This window comes from Phasianus colchicus, chromosome 28 (assembly GCF_987193195.1).
Source record: "Phasianus colchicus chromosome 28, bPhaCol1.hap1.1, whole genome shotgun sequence".
Lineage (NCBI taxonomy): Eukaryota > Metazoa > Chordata > Aves > Galliformes > Phasianidae > Phasianus > Phasianus colchicus.
Window position 1 is genome coordinate 2,400,354 of NC_143463.1, and position 14,871 is coordinate 2,415,224.

Here is a 14,871-nt window from a genome sequence, read left to right on the forward strand (position 1 = left end):
CGTCACTGGCTGCGTCACGGGCTGTTCGTTGTAACCTGGAACGAGAGAGAGAGAGAGACATGAGCTGGAGCTCAGTGAGGGGAAGGCGGAGGGCCAGAGGGAGGCAGCAGGAGAGGCCTTGTTCACCGTTGACGTAGAGGCTGGTCCTGTCCAGGCTGTAGGGGCCCAGGCGCGTGATGGCTCTGGTCTTGTTGCTCACTTCGTGGTAAAGGCCCACCCTGTCCAAGTCAGGGCTGGAGGGCTCCTTCCTGTAGCTGCAGACGAGGTCCACGCCTGTGTTGTCGCCTTGCCTCACGGACCTGGAAAACAGAAAGCCATGCCTGAGCACCTGGCTTTGGCACCTCAGTGCTGCAAGGTGGACAGGCTTTGCGGCTTCTGAACGTGTGCGTCTCCGTGAATGCATGCTCGGTATTCCCGCTGGGGGCCAAGCTGGGGCTCCGTTCCACTCCTGCCTCCACTGAAAGTATGGCTTTTTTTCCGGAAGCCGTGGGCAAGAGAGGACTGTGGACTCGTTCTTTGGTCAGCACCATGACCCGAGGGTTAGGGGCTGGCGGCGAGGGGAGGCTCCAAGGGATGAGGTCGTGAGGGAGAATGAGAGCAGGGAGAAGGTCTTGGTGGTGTCAGAGCAGAAGTGTGGTGGGAGCCCGAGTGCTGGCACCTGACAAGGGACCCTGGGTGGCCAGCCCTACCTGAAGGCTGTCGTTGCACATCCAAGGAAATTGGGGCCAATGCTGGTGTCCTTCAGAAGGCGGTTGAGCTGGCAACGAGAAAGGTTTCTGATGAGCACCCTGCTTGCGTCCCTGGATACTTTCCAGTGCCAGTGGCAAGCTCTCCTTCCGGCCCTGGCAGCGTTGCGGGTTACGTACCAAGGTGGTCATGACCCTCTGGGTGGTGTTGAGCTTTGCCGAGTGAGGAATCTGCAGGTCGGAATCGTAGGGGAGATTGGTGATGGTGAAGTTGACGGTGAACCGCTCGAGGCCTGGAGGTGTCGTTGGTGGCCGAGTGGGAGCTGCAAGAAGCACAGATGGGGAGTGAGAGGGTGCAGGAGGACAGCTGTGAAGGCTGTGGGAGGGCAAAGGCAGTGGTGCCTGGCCAGCTATTTCTCCCCCCCCAGCCGTCATTATGATGGGAAAGTCTGGCGGGTTCTGCGCTTATCCCAGGCATGACAAGCCCACGGGACGAGAGGCCCGCGAGGCCCCCGTTGCCTTTTGGGTGCATCCTGCCCCTGTGTGGTACTCACTGGGCGTCACTGGCTGCGTCACGGGCTGTTCGTTGTAACCTGGAACGAGAGAGAGAGAGAGACATGAGCTGGAGCTCAGTGAGGGGAAGGCGGAGGGCCAGAGGGAGGCAGCAGGAGAGGCCTTGTTCACCGTTGACGTAGAGGCTGGTCCTGTCCAGGCTGTAGGGGCCCAGGCGCGTGATGGCTCTGGTCTTGTTGCTCACTTCGTGGTAAAGGCCCACCCTGTCCAAGTCAGGGCTGGAGGGCTCCTTCCTGTAGCTGCAGACGAGGTCCACGCCTGTGTTGTCGCCTTGCCTCACGGACCTGGAAAACAGAAAGCCATGCCTGAGCACCTGGCTTTGGCACCTCAGTGCTGCAAGGTGGACAGGCTTTGCGGCTTCTGAACGTGTGCGTCTCCGTGAATGCATGCTCGGTATTCCCGCTGGGGGCCAAGCTGGGGCTCCGTTCCACTCCTGCCTCCACTGAAAGTATGGCTTTTTTTCCGGAAGCCGTGGGCAAGAGAGGACTGTGGACTCGTTCTTTGGTCAGCACCATGACCCGAGGGTTAGGGGCTGGCGGCGAGGGGAGGCTCCAAGGGATGAGGTCGTGAGGGAGAATGAGAGCAGGGAGAAGGTCTTGGTGGTGTCAGAGCAGAAGTGTGGTGGGAGCCCGAGTGCTGGCACCTGACAAGGGACCCTGGGTGGCCAGCCCTACCTGAAGGCTGTCGTTGCACATCCAAGGAAATTGGGGCCAATGCTGGTGTCCTTCAGAAGGCGGTTGAGCTGGCAACGAGAAAGGTTTCTGATGAGCACCCTGCTTGCGTCCCTGGATACTTTCCAGTGCCAGTGGCAAGCTCTCCTTCCGGCCCTGGCAGCTTGCGGGTTACGTACCAAGGTGGTCATGACCCTCTGGGTGGTGTTGAGCTTTGCCGAGTGAGGAATCTGCAGGTCGGAATCGTAGGGGAGATTGGTGATGGTGAAGTTGACGGTGAACCGCTCGAGGCCTGGAGGTGTCGTTGGTGGCCGAGTGGGAGCTGCAAGAAGCACAGATGGGGAGTGAGAGGGTGCAGGAGGACAGCTGTGAAGGCTGTGGGAGGGCAAAGGCAGTGGTGCCTGGCCAGCTATTTCTCCCCCCCCAGCCGTCATTATGATGGGAAAGTCTGGCGGGTTCTGCGCTTATCCCAGGCATGAGAAGCCCACGGGACGAGAGGCCCGCGAGGCCCCCGTTGCCTTTTGGGTGCATCCTGCCCCTGTGTGGTACTCACTGGGCGTCACTGGCTGCGTCACGGGCTGTTCGTTGTAACCTGGAACGAGAGAGAGAGAGAGACATGAGCTGGAGCTCAGTGAGGGGAAGGCGGAGGGCCAGAGGGAGGCAGCAGGAGAGGCCTTGTTCACCGTTGACGTAGAGGCTGGTCCTGTCCAGGCTGTAGGGGCCCAGGCGCGTGATGGCTCTGGTCTTGTTGCTCACTTCGTGGTAAAGGCCCACCCTGTCCAAGTCAGGGCTGGAGGGCTCCTTCCTGTAGCTGCAGACGAGGTCCACGCCTGTGTTGTCGCCTTGCCTCACGGACCTGGAAAACAGAAAGCCATGCCTGAGCACCTGGCTTTGGCACCTCAGTGCTGCAAGGTGGACAGGCTTTGCGGCTTCTGAACGTGTGCGTCTCCGTGAATGCATGCTCGGTATTCCCGCTGGGGGCCAAGCTGGGGCTCTGTTCCACTCCTGCCTCCACTGAAAGTATGGCTTTTTTTCCGGAAGCCGTGGGCAAGAGAGGACTGTGGATTCGTTCTTTGGTCAGCACCATGACCCGAGGGTTAGGGGCTGGCGGCGAGGGGAGGCTCCAAGGGATGAGGTCGTGAGGGAGAATGAGAGCAGGGAGAAGGTCTTGGTGGTGACAGAGCAGAAGTGTGGTGGGAGCCCGAGTGCTGGCACCTGACAAGGGACCCTGGGTGGCCAGCCCTACCTGAAGGCTGATGTTGCACATCCAAGGAAATTGGGGCCAATGCTGGTGTCCTTCAGAAGGCGGTTGAGCTGGCAACGAGAAAGGTTTCTGATGAGCACCCTGCTTGCGTCCCTGGATACTTTCCAGTGCCAGTGGCAAGCTCTCCTTCCGGCCCTGGCAGCGTTGCGGGTTACGTACCAAGGTGGTCATGACCCTCTGGGTGGTGTTGAGCTTTGCCGAGTGAGGAATCTGCAGGTCGGAATCGTAGGGGAGATTGGTGATGGTGAAGTTGACGGTGAACCGCTCGAGGCCTGGAGGTGTCGTTGGTGGCCGAGTGGGAGCTGCAAGAAGCACAGATGGGGAGTGAGAGGGTGCAGGAGGACAGCTGTGAAGGCTGTGGGAGGGCAAAGGCAGTGGTGCCTGGCCAGCTATTTCTCCCCCCCCAGCCGTCATTATGATGGGAAAGTCTGGCGGGTTCTGCGCTTATCCCAGGCATGACAAGCCCACGGGACGAGAGGCCCGCGAGGCCCCCGTTGCCTTTTGGGTGCATCCTGCCCCTGTGTGGTACTCACTGGGCGTCACTGGCTGCGTCACGGGCTGTTCGTTGTAACCTGGAACGAGAGAGAGAGAGAGACATGAGCTGGAGCTCAGTGAGGGGAAGGCGGAGGGCCAGAGGGAGGCAGCAGGAGAGGCCTTGTTCACCGTTGACGTAGAGGCTGGTCCTGTCCAGGCTGTAGGGGCCCAGGCGCGTGATGGCTCTGGTCTTGTTGCTCACTTCGTGGTAAAGGCCCACCCTGTCCAAGTCAGGGCTGGAGGGCTCCTTCCTGTAGCTGCAGACGAGGTCCACGCCTGTGTTGTCGCCTTGCCTCACGGACCTGGAAAACAGAAAGCCATGCCTGAGCACCTGGCTTTGGCACCTCAGTGCTGCAAGGTGGACAGGCTTTGCGGCTTCTGAACGTGTGCGTCTCCGTGAATGCATGCTCGGTATTCCCGCTGGGGGCCAAGCTGGGGCTCCGTTCCACTCCTGCCTCCACTGAAAGTATGGCTTTTTTTCCGGAAGCCGTGGGCAAGAGAGGACTGTGGATTCGTTCTTTGGTCAGCACCATGACCCGAGGGTTAGGGGCTGGCGGCGAGGGGAGGCTCCAAGGGATGAGGTCGTGAGGGAGAATGAGAGCAGGGAGAAGGTCTTGGTGGTGACAGAGCAGAAGTGTGGTGGGAGCCCGAGTGCTGGCACCTGACAAGGGACCCTGGGTGGCCAGCCCTACCTGAAGGCTGATGTTGCACATCCAAGGAAATTGGGGCCAATGCTGGTGTCCTTCAGAAGGCGGTTGAGCTGGCAACGAGAAAGGTTTCTGATGAGCACCCTGCTTGCATCCCTGGATACTTTCCAGTGCCAGTGGCAAGCTCTCCTTCCGGCCTTGGCAGCGTTGCGGGTTACGTACCAAGGTGGTCATGACCCTCTGGGTGGTGTTGAGCTTTGCCGAGTGAGGAATCTGCAGGTCGGAATCGTAGGGGAGATTGGTGATGGTGAAGTTGACGGTGAACCGCTCGAGGCCTGGAGGTGTCGTTGGTGGCCGAGTGGGAGCTGCAAGAAGCACAGATGGGGAGTGAGAGGGTGCAGGAGGACAGCTGTGAAGGCTGTGGGAGGGCAAAGGCAGTGGTGCCTGGCCAGCTATTTCTCCCCCCCAAGCCGTCATTATGATGGGAAAGTCTGGCGGGTTCTGCGCTTATCCCAGGCATGAGAAGCCCACGGGACGAGAGGCCCGCGAGGCCCCCGTTGCCTTTTGGGTGCATCCTGCCCCTGTGTGGTACTCACTGGGCGTCACTGGCTGCGTCACGGGCTGTTCGTTGTAACCTGGAACGAGAGAGAGAGAGAGACATGAGCTGGAGCTCAGTGAGGGGAAGGCGGAGGGCCAGAGGGAGGCAGCAGGAGAGGCCTTGTTCACCGTTGACGTAGAGGCTGGTCCTGTCCAGGCTGTAGGGGCCCAGGCGCGTGATGGCTCTGGTCTTGTTGCTCACTTCGTGGTAAAGGCCCACCCTGTCCAAGTCAGGGCTGGAGGGCTCCTTCCTGTAGCTGCAGACGAGGTCCACGCCTGTGTTGTCGCCTTGCCTCACGGACCTGGAAAACAGAAAGCCATGCCTGAGCACCTGGCTTTGGCACCTCAGTGCTGCAAGGTGGACAGGCTTTGCGGCTTCTGAACGTGTGCGTCTCCGTGAATGCATGCTCGGTATTCCCGCTGGGGGCCAAGCTGGGGCTCCGTTCCACTCCTGCCTCCACTGAAAGTATGGCTTTTTTTCCGGAAGCCGTGGGCAAGAGAGAACTGTGGATTCGTTCTTTGGTCAGCACCATGACCCGAGGGTTAGGGGCTGGTGGCGAGGGGAGGCTCCAAGGGATGAGGTCGTGAGGGAGAATGAGAGCAGGGAGAAGGTCTTGGTGGTGTCAGAGCAGAAGTGTGGTGGGAGCCCGAGTGCTGGCACCTGACAAGGGACCCTGGGTGGCCAGCCCTACCTGAAGGCTGTCGTTGCACATCCAAGGAAATTGGGGCCAATGCTGGTGTCCTTCAGAAGGCGGTTGAGCTGGCAACGAGAAAGGTTTCTGATGAGCACCCTGCTTGCGTCCCTGGATACTTTCCAGTGCCAGTGGCAAGCTCTCCTTCCGGCCCTGGCAGCGTTGCGGGTTACGTACCAAGGTGGTCATGACCCTCTGGGTGGTGTTGAGCTTTGCCGAGTGAGGAATCTGCAGGTCGGAATCGTAGGGGAGATTGGTGATGGTGAAGTTGACGGTGAACCGCTCGAGGCCTGGAGGTGTCGTTGGTGGCCGAGTGGGAGCTGCAAGAAGCACAGATGGGGAGTGAGAGGGTGCAGGAGGACAGCTGTGAAGGCTGTGGGAGGGCAAAGGCAGTGGTGCCTGGCCAGCTATTTCTCCCCCCCCAGCCGTCATTATGATGGGAAAGTCTGGCGGGTTCTGCGCTTATCCCAGGCATGACAAGCCCACGGGACGAGAGGCCCGCGAGGCCCCCGTTGCCTTTTGGGTGCATCCTGCCCCTGTGTGGTACTCACTGGGCGTCACTGGCTGCGTCACGGGCTGTTCGTTGTAACCTGGAACGAGAGAGAGAGAGAGACATGAGCTGGAGCTCAGTGAGGGGAAGGCGGAGGGCCAGAGGGAGGCAGCAGGAGAGGCCTTGTTCACCGTTGACGTAGAGGCTGGTCCTGTCCAGGCTGTAGGGGCCCAGGCGCGTGATGGCTCTGGTCTTGTTGCTCACTTCGTGGTAAAGGCCCACCCTGTCCAAGTCAGGGCTGGAGGGCTCCTTCCTGTAGCTGCAGACGAGGTCCACGCCTGTGTTGTCGCCTTGCCTCACGGACCTGGAAAACAGAAAGCCATGCCTGAGCACCTGGCTTTGGCACCTCAGTGCTGCAAGGTGGACAGGCTTTGCGGCTTCTGAACGTGTGCGTCTCCGTGAATGCATGCTCGGTATTCCCGCTGGGGGCCAAGCTGGGGCTCCGTTCCACTCCTGCCTCCACTGAAAGTATGGCTTTTTTTCCGGAAGCCGTGGGCAAGAGAGGACTGTGGACTCGTTCTTTGGTCAGCACCATGACCCGAGGGTTAGGGGCTGGCGGCGAGGGGAGGCTCCAAGGGATGAGGTCGTGAGGGAGAATGAGAGCAGGGAGAAGGTCTTGGTGGTGACAGAGCAGAAGTGTGGTGGGAGCCCGAGTGCTGGCACCTGACAAGGGACCCTGGGTGGCCAGCCCTACCTGAAGGCTGTCGTTGCACATCCAAGGAAATTGGGGCCAATGCTGGTGTCCTTCAGAAGGCGGTTGAGCTGGCAACGAGAAAGGTTTCTGATGAGCACCCTGCTTGCATCCCTGGATACTTTCCAGTGCCAGTGGCAAGCTCTCCTTCCGGCCCTGGCAGCATTGTGGGTTACGTACCAAGGTGGTCATGACCCTCTGGGTGGTGTTGAGCTTTGCCGAGTGAGGAATCTGCAGGTCGGAATCGTAGGGGAGATTGGTGATGGTGAAGTTGACGGTGAACCGCTCGAGGCCTGGAGGTGTCGTTGGTGGCCGAGTGGGAGCTGCAAGAAGCACAGATGGGGAGTGAGAGGGTGCAGGAGGACAGCTGTGAAGGCTGTGGGAGGGCAAAGGCAGTGGTGCCTGGCCAGCTATTTCTCCCCCCCCAGCCATCATTATGATGGGAAAGTCTGGCGGGTTCTGCGCTTATCCCAGGCATGACAAGCCCACGGGACGAGAGGCCCGCGAGGCCCCCGTTGCCTTTTGGGTGCATCCTGCCCCTGTGTGGTACTCACTGGGCGTCACTGGCTGCGTCACGGGCTGTTCGTTGTAACCTGGAACGAGAGAGAGAGAGAGACATGAGCTGGAGCTCAGTGAGGGGAAGGCGGAGGGCCAGAGGGAGGCAGCAGGAGAGGCCTTGTTCACCGTTGACGTAGAGGCTGGTCCTGTCCAGGCTGTAGGGGCCCAGGCGCGTGATGGCTCTGGTCTTGTTGCTCACTTCGTGGTAAAGGCCCACCCTGTCCAAGTCAGGGCTGGAGGGCTCCTTCCTGTAGCTGCAGACGAGGTCCACGCCTGTGTTGTCACCTTGCCTCACGGACCTGGAAAACAGAAAGCCATGCCTGAGCACCTGGCTTTGGCACCTCAGTGCTGCAAGGTGGACAGGCTTTGCGGCTTCTGAACGTGTGCGTCTCCGTGAATGCATGCTCGGTATTCCCGCTGGGGGCCAAGCTGGGGCTCCGTTCCACTCCTGCCTCCACTGAAAGTATGGCTTTTTTTCCGGAAGCCGTGGGCAAGAGAGGACTGTGGATTCGTTCTTTGGTCAGCACCATGACCCGAGGGTTAGGGGCTGGCGGCGAGGGGAGGCTCCAAGGGATGAGGTCGTGAGGGAGAATGAGAGCAGGGAGAAGGTCTTGGTGGTGACAGAGCAGAAGTGTGGTGGGAGCCCGAGTGCTGGCACCTGACAAGGGACCCTGGGTGGCCAGCCCTACCTGAAGGCTGTCGTTGCACATCCAAGGAAATTGGGGCCAATGCTGGTGTCCTTCAGAAGGCGGTTGAGCTGGCAACGAGAAAGGTTTCTGATGAGCACCCTGCTTGCGTCCCTGGATACTTTCCAGTGCCAGTGGCAAGCTCTCCTTCCGGCCCTGGCAGCTTGCGGGTTACGTACCAAGGTGGTCATGACCCTCTGGGTGGTGTTGAGCTTTGCCGAGTGAGGAATCTGCAGGTCGGAATCGTAGGGGAGATTGGTGATGGTGAAGTTGACGGTGAACCGCTCGAGGCCTGGAGGTGTCGTTGGTGGCCGAGTGGGAGCTGCAAGAAGCACAGATGGGGAGTGAGAGGGTGCAGGAGGACAGCTGTGAAGGCTGTGGGAGGGCAAAGGCAGTGGTGCCTGGCCAGCTATTTCTCCCCCCCCAGCCGTCATTATGATGGGAAAGTCTGGCGGGTTCTGCGCTTATCCCAGGCATGACAAGCCCACGGGACGAGAGGCCCGCGAGGCCCCCGTTGCCTTTTGGGTGCATCCTGCCCCTGTGTGGTACTCACTGGGCGTCACTGGCTGCGTCACGGGCTGTTCGTTGTAACCTGGAACGAGAGAGAGAGAGAGACATGAGCTGGAGCTCAGTGAGGGGAAGGCGGAGGGCCAGAGGGAGGCAGCAGGAGAGGCCTTGTTCACCGTTGACGTAGAGGCTGGTCCTGTCCAGGCTGTAGGGGCCCAGGCGCGTGATGGCTCTGGTCTTGTTGCTCACTTCGTGGTAAAGGCCCACCCTGTCCAAGTCAGGGCTGGAGGGCTCCTTCCTGTAGCTGCAGACGAGGTCCACGCCTGTGTTGTCACCTTGCCTCACGGACCTGGAAAACAGAAAGCCATGCCTGAGCACCTGGCTTTGGCACCTCAGTGCTGCAAGGTGGACAGGCTTTGCGGCTTCTGAACGTGTGCGTCTCCGTGAATGCATGCTCGGTATTCCCGCTGGGGGCCAAGCTGGGGCTCCGTTCCACTCCTGCCTCCACTGAAAGTATGGCTTTTTTTCCGGAAGCCGTGGGCAAGAGAGGACTGTGGACTCGTTCTTTGGTCAGCACCATGACCCGAGGGTTAGGGGCTGGCGGCGAGGGGAGGCTCCAAGGGATGAGGTCGTGAGGGAGAATGAGAGCAGGGAGAAGGTCTTGGTGGTGACAGAGCAGAAGTGTGGTGGGAGCCCGAGTGCTGGCACCTGACAAGGGACCCTGGGTGGCCAGCCCTACCTGAAGGCTGTCGTTGCACATCCAAGGAAATTGGGGCCAATGCTGGTGTCCTTCAGAAGGCGGTTGAGCTGGCAACGAGAAAGGTTTCTGATGAGCACCCTGCTTGCGTCCCTGGATACTTTCCAGTGCCAGTGGCAAGCTCTCCTTCCGGCCCTGGCAGCGTTGCGGGTTACGTACCAAGGTGGTCATGACCCTCTGGGTGGTGTTGAGCTTTGCCGAGTGAGGAATCTGCAGGTCGGAATCGTAGGGGAGATTGGTGATGGTGAAGTTGACGGTGAACCGCTCGAGGCCTGGAGGTGTCGTTGGTGGCCGAGTGGGAGCTGCAAGAAGCACAGATGGGGAGTGAGAGGGTGCAGGAGGACAGCTGTGAAGGCTGTGGGAGGGCAAAGGCAGTGGTGCCTGGCCAGCTATTTCTCCCCCCCCAGCCGTCATTATGATGGGAAAGTCTGGCGGGTTCTGCGCTTATCCCAGGCATGACAAGCCCACGGGACGAGAGGCCCGCGAGGCCCCCGTTGCCTTTTGGGTGCATCCTGCCCCTGTGTGGTACTCACTGGGCGTCACTGGCTGCGTCACGGGCTGTTCGTTGTAACCTGGAACGAGAGAGAGAGAGAGACATGAGCTGGAGCTCAGTGAGGGGAAGGCGGAGGGCCAGAGGGAGGCAGCAGGAGAGGCCTTGTTCACCGTTGACGTAGAGGCTGGTCCTGTCCAGGCTGTAGGGGCCCAGGCGCGTGATGGCTCTGGTCTTGTTGCTCACTTCGTGGTAAAGGCCCACCCTGTCCAAGTCAGGGCTGGAGGGCTCCTTCCTGTAGCTGCAGACGAGGTCCACGCCTGTGTTGTCACCTTGCCTCACGGACCTGGAAAACAGAAAGCCATGCCTGAGCACCTGGCTTTGGCACCTCAGTGCTGCAAGGTGGACAGGCTTTGCGGCTTCTGAACGTGTGCGTCTCCGTGAATGCATGCTCGGTATTCCCGCTGGGGGCCAAGCTGGGGCTCCGTTCCACTCCTGCCTCCACTGAAAGTATGGCTTTTTTTCCGGAAGCCGTGGGCAAGAGAGGACTGTGGATTCGTTCTTTGGTCAGCACCATGACCCGAGGGTTAGGGGCTGGCGGCGAGGGGAGGCTCCAAGGGATGAGGTCGTGAGGGAGAATGAGAGCAGGGAGAAGGTCTTGGTGGTGACAGAGCAGAAGTGTGGTGGGAGCCCGAGTGCTGGCACCTGACAAGGGACCCTGGGTGGCCAGCCCTACCTGAAGGCTGTCGTTGCACATCCAAGGAAATTGGGGCCAATGCTGGTGTCCTTCAGAAGGCGGTTGAGCTGGCAACGAGAAAGGTTTCTGATGAGCACCCTGCTTGCGTCCCTGGATACTTTCCAGTGCCAGTGGCAAGCTCTCCTTCCGGCCCTGGCAGCGTTGCGGGTTACGTACCAAGGTGGTCATGACCCTCTGGGTGGTGTTGAGCTTTGCCGAGTGAGGAATCTGCAGGTCGGAATCGTAGGGGAGATTGGTGATGGTGAAGTTGACGGTGAACCGCTCGAGGCCTGGAGGTGTCGTTGGTGGCCGAGTGGGAGCTGCAAGAAGCACAGATGGGGAGTGAGAGGGTGCAGGAGGACAGCTGTGAAGGCTGTGGGAGGGCAAAGGCAGTGGTGCCTGGCCAGCTATTTCTCCCCCCCCAGCCATCATTATGATGGGAAAGTCTGGCGGGTTCTGCGCTTATCCCAGGCATGACAAGCCCACGGGACGAGAGGCCCGCGAGGCCCCCGTTGCCTTTTGGGTGCATCCTGCCCCTGTGTGGTACTCACTGGGCGTCACTGGCTGCGTCACGGGCTGTTCGTTGTAACCTGGAACGAGAGAGAGAGAGAGACATGAGCTGGAGCTCAGTGAGGGGAAGGCGGAGGGCCAGAGGGAGGCAGCAGGAGAGGCCTTGTTCACCGTTGACGTAGAGGCTGGTCCTGTCCAGGCTGTAGGGGCCCAGGCGCGTGATGGCTCTGGTCTTGTTGCTCACTTCGTGGTAAAGGCCCACCCTGTCCAAGTCAGGGCTGGAGGGCTCCTTCCTGTAGCTGCAGACGAGGTCCACGCCTGTGTTGTCGCCTTGCCTCACGGACCTGGAAAACAGAAAGCCATGCCTGAGCACCTGGCTTTGGCACCTCAGTGCTGCAAGGTGGACAGGCTTTGCGGCTTCTGAACGTGTGCGTCTCCGTGAATGCATGCTCGGTATTCCCGCTGGGGGCCAAGCTGGGGCTCCGTTCCACTCCTGCCTCCACTGAAAGTATGGCTTTTTTTCCGGAAGCCGTGGGCAAGAGAGGACTGTGGACTCGTTCTTTGGTCAGCACCATGACCCGAGGGTTAGGGGCTGGCGGCGAGGGGAGGCTCCAAGGGATGAGGTCGTGAGGGAGAATGAGAGCAGGGAGAAGGTCTTGGTGGTGACAGAGCAGAAGTGTGGTGGGAGCCCGAGTGCTGGCACCTGACAAGGGACCCTGGGTGGCCAGCCCTACCTGAAGGCTGTCGTTGCACATCCAAGGAAATTGGGGCCAATGCTGGTGTCCTTCAGAAGGCGGTTGAGCTGGCAACGAGAAAGGTTTCTGATGAGCACCCTGCTTGCATCCCTGGATACTTTCCAGTGCCAGTGGCAAGCTCTCCTTCCGGCCCTGGCAGCATTGCGGGTTACGTACCAAGGTGGTCATGACCCTCTGGGTGGTGTTGAGCTTTGCCGAGTGAGGAATCTGCAGGTCGGAATCGTAGGGGAGATTGGTGATGGTGAAGTTGACGGTGAACCGCTCGAGGCCTGGAGGTGTCGTTGGTGGCCGAGTGGGAGCTGCAAGAAGCACAGATGGGGAGTGAGAGGGTGCAGGAGGACAGCTGTGAAGGCTGTGGGAGGGCAAAGGCAGTGGTGCCTGGCCAGCTATTTCTCCCCCCCCAGCCGTCATTATGATGGGAAAGTCTGGCGGGTTCTGCGCTTATCCCAGGCATGAGAAGCCCACGGGACGAGAGGCCCGCGAGGCCCCCGTTGCCTTTTGGGTGCATCCTGCCCCTGTGTGGTACTCACTGGGCGTCACTGGCTGCGTCACGGGCTGTTCGTTGTAACCTGGAACGAGAGAGAGAGAGAGACATGAGCTGGAGCTCAGTGAGGGGAAGGCGGAGGGCCAGAGGGAGGCAGCAGGAGAGGCCTTGTTCACCGTTGACGTAGAGGCTGGTCCTGTCCAGGCTGTAGGGGCCCAGGCGCGTGATGGCTCTGGTCTTGTTGCTCACTTCGTGGTAAAGGCCCACCCTGTCCAAGTCAGGGCTGGAGGGCTCCTTCCTGTAGCTGCAGACGAGGTCCACGCCTGTGTTGTCGCCTTGCCTCACGGACCTGGAAAACAGAAAGCCATGCCTGAGCACCTGGCTTTGGCACCTCAGTGCTGCAAGGTGGACAGGCTTTGCGGCTTCTGAACGTGTGCGTCTCCGTGAATGCATGCTCGGTATTCCCGCTGGGGGCCAAGCTGGGGCTCTGTTCCACTCCTGCCTCCACTGAAAGTATGGCTTTTTTTCCGGAAGCCGTGGGCAAGAGAGGACTGTGGATTCGTTCTTTGGTCAGCACCATGACCCGAGGGTTAGGGGCTGGCGGCGAGGGGAGGCTCCAAGGGATGAGGTCGTGAGGGAGAATGAGAGCAGGGAGAAGGTCTTGGTGGTGACAGAGCAGAAGTGTGGTGGGAGCCCGAGTGCTGGCACCTGACAAGGGACCCTGGGTGGCCAGCCCTACCTGAAGGCTGATGTTGCACATCCAAGGAAATTGGGGCCAATGCTGGTGTCCTTCAGAAGGCGGTTGAGCTGGCAACGAGAAAGGTTTCTGATGAGCACCCTGCTTGCGTCCCTGGATACTTTCCAGTGCCAGTGGCAAGCTCTCCTTCCGGCCCTGGCAGCGTTGCGGGTTACGTACCAAGGTGGTCATGACCCTCTGGGTGGTGTTGAGCTTTGCCGAGTGAGGAATCTGCAGGTCGGAATCGTAGGGGAGATTGGTGATGGTGAAGTTGACGGTGAACCGCTCGAGGCCTGGAGGTGTCGTTGGTGGCCGAGTGGGAGCTGCAAGAAGCACAGATGGGGAGTGAGAGGGTGCAGGAGGACAGCTGTGAAGGCTGTGGGAGGGCAAAGGCAGTGGTGCCTGGCCAGCTATTTCTCCCCCCCCAGCCGTCATTATGATGGGAAAGTCTGGCGGGTTCTGCGCTTATCCCAGGCATGACAAGCCCACGGGACGAGAGGCCCGCGAGGCCCCCGTTGCCTTTTGGGTGCATCCTGCCCCTGTGTGGTACTCACTGGGCGTCACTGGCTGCGTCACGGGCTGTTCGTTGTAACCTGGAACGAGAGAGAGAGAGAGACATGAGCTGGAGCTCAGTGAGGGGAAGGCGGAGGGCCAGAGGGAGGCAGCAGGAGAGGCCTTGTTCACCGTTGACGTAGAGGCTGGTCCTGTCCAGGCTGTAGGGGCCCAGGCGCGTGATGGCTCTGGTCTTGTTGCTCACTTCGTGGTAAAGGCCCACCCTGTCCAAGTCAGGGCTGGAGGGCTCCTTCCTGTAGCTGCAGACGAGGTCCACGCCTGTGTTGTCGCCTTGCCTCACGGACCTGGAAAACAGAAAGCCATGCCTGAGCACCTGGCTTTGGCACCTCAGTGCTGCAAGGTGGACAGGCTTTGCGGCTTCTGAACGTGTGCGTCTCCGTGAATGCATGCTCGGTATTCCCGCTGGGGGCCAAGCTGGGGCTCCGTTCCACTCCTGCCTCCACTGAAAGTATGGCTTTTTTTCCGGAAGCCGTGGGCAAGAGAGGACTGTGGATTCGTTCTTTGGTCAGCACCATGACCCGAGGGTTAGGGGCTGGCGGCGAGGGGAGGCTCCAAGGGATGAGGTCGTGAGGGAGAATGAGAGCAGGGAGAAGGTCTTGGTGGTGACAGAGCAGAAGTGTGGTGGGAGCCCGAGTGCTGGCACCTGACAAGGGACCCTGGGTGGCCAGCCCTACCTGAAGGCTGTCGTTGCACATCCAAGGAAATTGGGGCCAATGCTGGTGTCCTTCAGAAGGCGGTTGAGCTGGCAACGAGAAAGGTTTCTGATGAGCACCCTGCTTGCGTCCCTGGATACTTTCCAGTGCCAGTGGCAAGCTCTCCTTCCGGCCTTGGCAGCGTTGCGGGTTACGTACCAAGGTGGTCATGACCCTCTGGGTGGTGTTGAGCTTTGCCGAGTGAGGAATCTGCAGGTCGGAATCGTAGGGGAGATTGGTGATGGTGAAGTTGACGGTGAACCGCTCGAGGCCTGGAGGTGTCGTTGGTGGCCGAGTGGGAGCTGCAAGAAGCACAGATGGGGAGTGAGAGGGTGCAGGAGGACAGCTGTGACGGCTGTGGGAGGGCAAAGGCAGTGGTGCCTGGCCAGCTATTTCTCCCCCCCCAGCCGTCATTATGATGGGAAAGTCTGGCGGGTTCTGCGCTTATCCCAGGCATGACAAGCCCACGGGACGAGAGGCCC

At 60.2% G+C, this 14,871-nt stretch overlaps 1 protein-coding gene across 1 annotated transcript in view; it reads right to left on the reverse strand.

The window, feature by feature from the left end:
• The window catches only part of MUC16 (mucin 16, cell surface associated), a 50,881-nt gene that overhangs the window by 16,117 nt on the left and 19,893 nt on the right, over positions 1-14,871 (reverse strand). Inside the window, exons 7-36 of the mRNA XM_090125829.1 lie at positions 14,549-14,691; positions 14,372-14,439; positions 13,809-13,981; positions 13,679-13,717; positions 13,128-13,588; positions 12,445-12,907; positions 12,061-12,203; positions 11,201-11,708; positions 10,769-11,100; positions 10,640-10,707; positions 9,957-10,249; positions 9,525-9,856; positions 9,396-9,463; positions 8,713-9,005; positions 8,153-8,612; positions 7,470-7,762; positions 6,909-7,369; positions 6,226-6,733; positions 5,794-6,125; positions 5,665-5,732; positions 5,102-5,274; positions 4,972-5,010; positions 4,540-4,881; positions 3,738-4,232; positions 3,177-3,637; positions 2,494-2,956; positions 2,053-2,393; positions 1,251-1,758; positions 690-1,150; positions 7-514 (exon numbers count right to left, since the gene is read on the reverse strand). Coding sequence (XP_089981955.1) covers positions 7-514; positions 690-1,150; positions 1,251-1,758; positions 2,053-2,393; positions 2,494-2,956; positions 3,177-3,637; positions 3,738-4,232; positions 4,540-4,881; positions 4,972-5,010; positions 5,102-5,274; positions 5,665-5,732; positions 5,794-6,125; positions 6,226-6,733; positions 6,909-7,369; positions 7,470-7,762; positions 8,153-8,612; positions 8,713-9,005; positions 9,396-9,463; positions 9,525-9,856; positions 9,957-10,249; positions 10,640-10,707; positions 10,769-11,100; positions 11,201-11,708; positions 12,061-12,203; positions 12,445-12,907; positions 13,128-13,588; positions 13,679-13,717; positions 13,809-13,981; positions 14,372-14,439; positions 14,549-14,691 — 9,297 coding nt within the window. The remainder of the gene's footprint in view (positions 1-6; positions 515-689; positions 1,151-1,250; positions 1,759-2,052; positions 2,394-2,493; positions 2,957-3,176; positions 3,638-3,737; positions 4,233-4,539; positions 4,882-4,971; positions 5,011-5,101; positions 5,275-5,664; positions 5,733-5,793; positions 6,126-6,225; positions 6,734-6,908; positions 7,370-7,469; positions 7,763-8,152; positions 8,613-8,712; positions 9,006-9,395; positions 9,464-9,524; positions 9,857-9,956; positions 10,250-10,639; positions 10,708-10,768; positions 11,101-11,200; positions 11,709-12,060; positions 12,204-12,444; positions 12,908-13,127; positions 13,589-13,678; positions 13,718-13,808; positions 13,982-14,371; positions 14,440-14,548; positions 14,692-14,871) is intronic.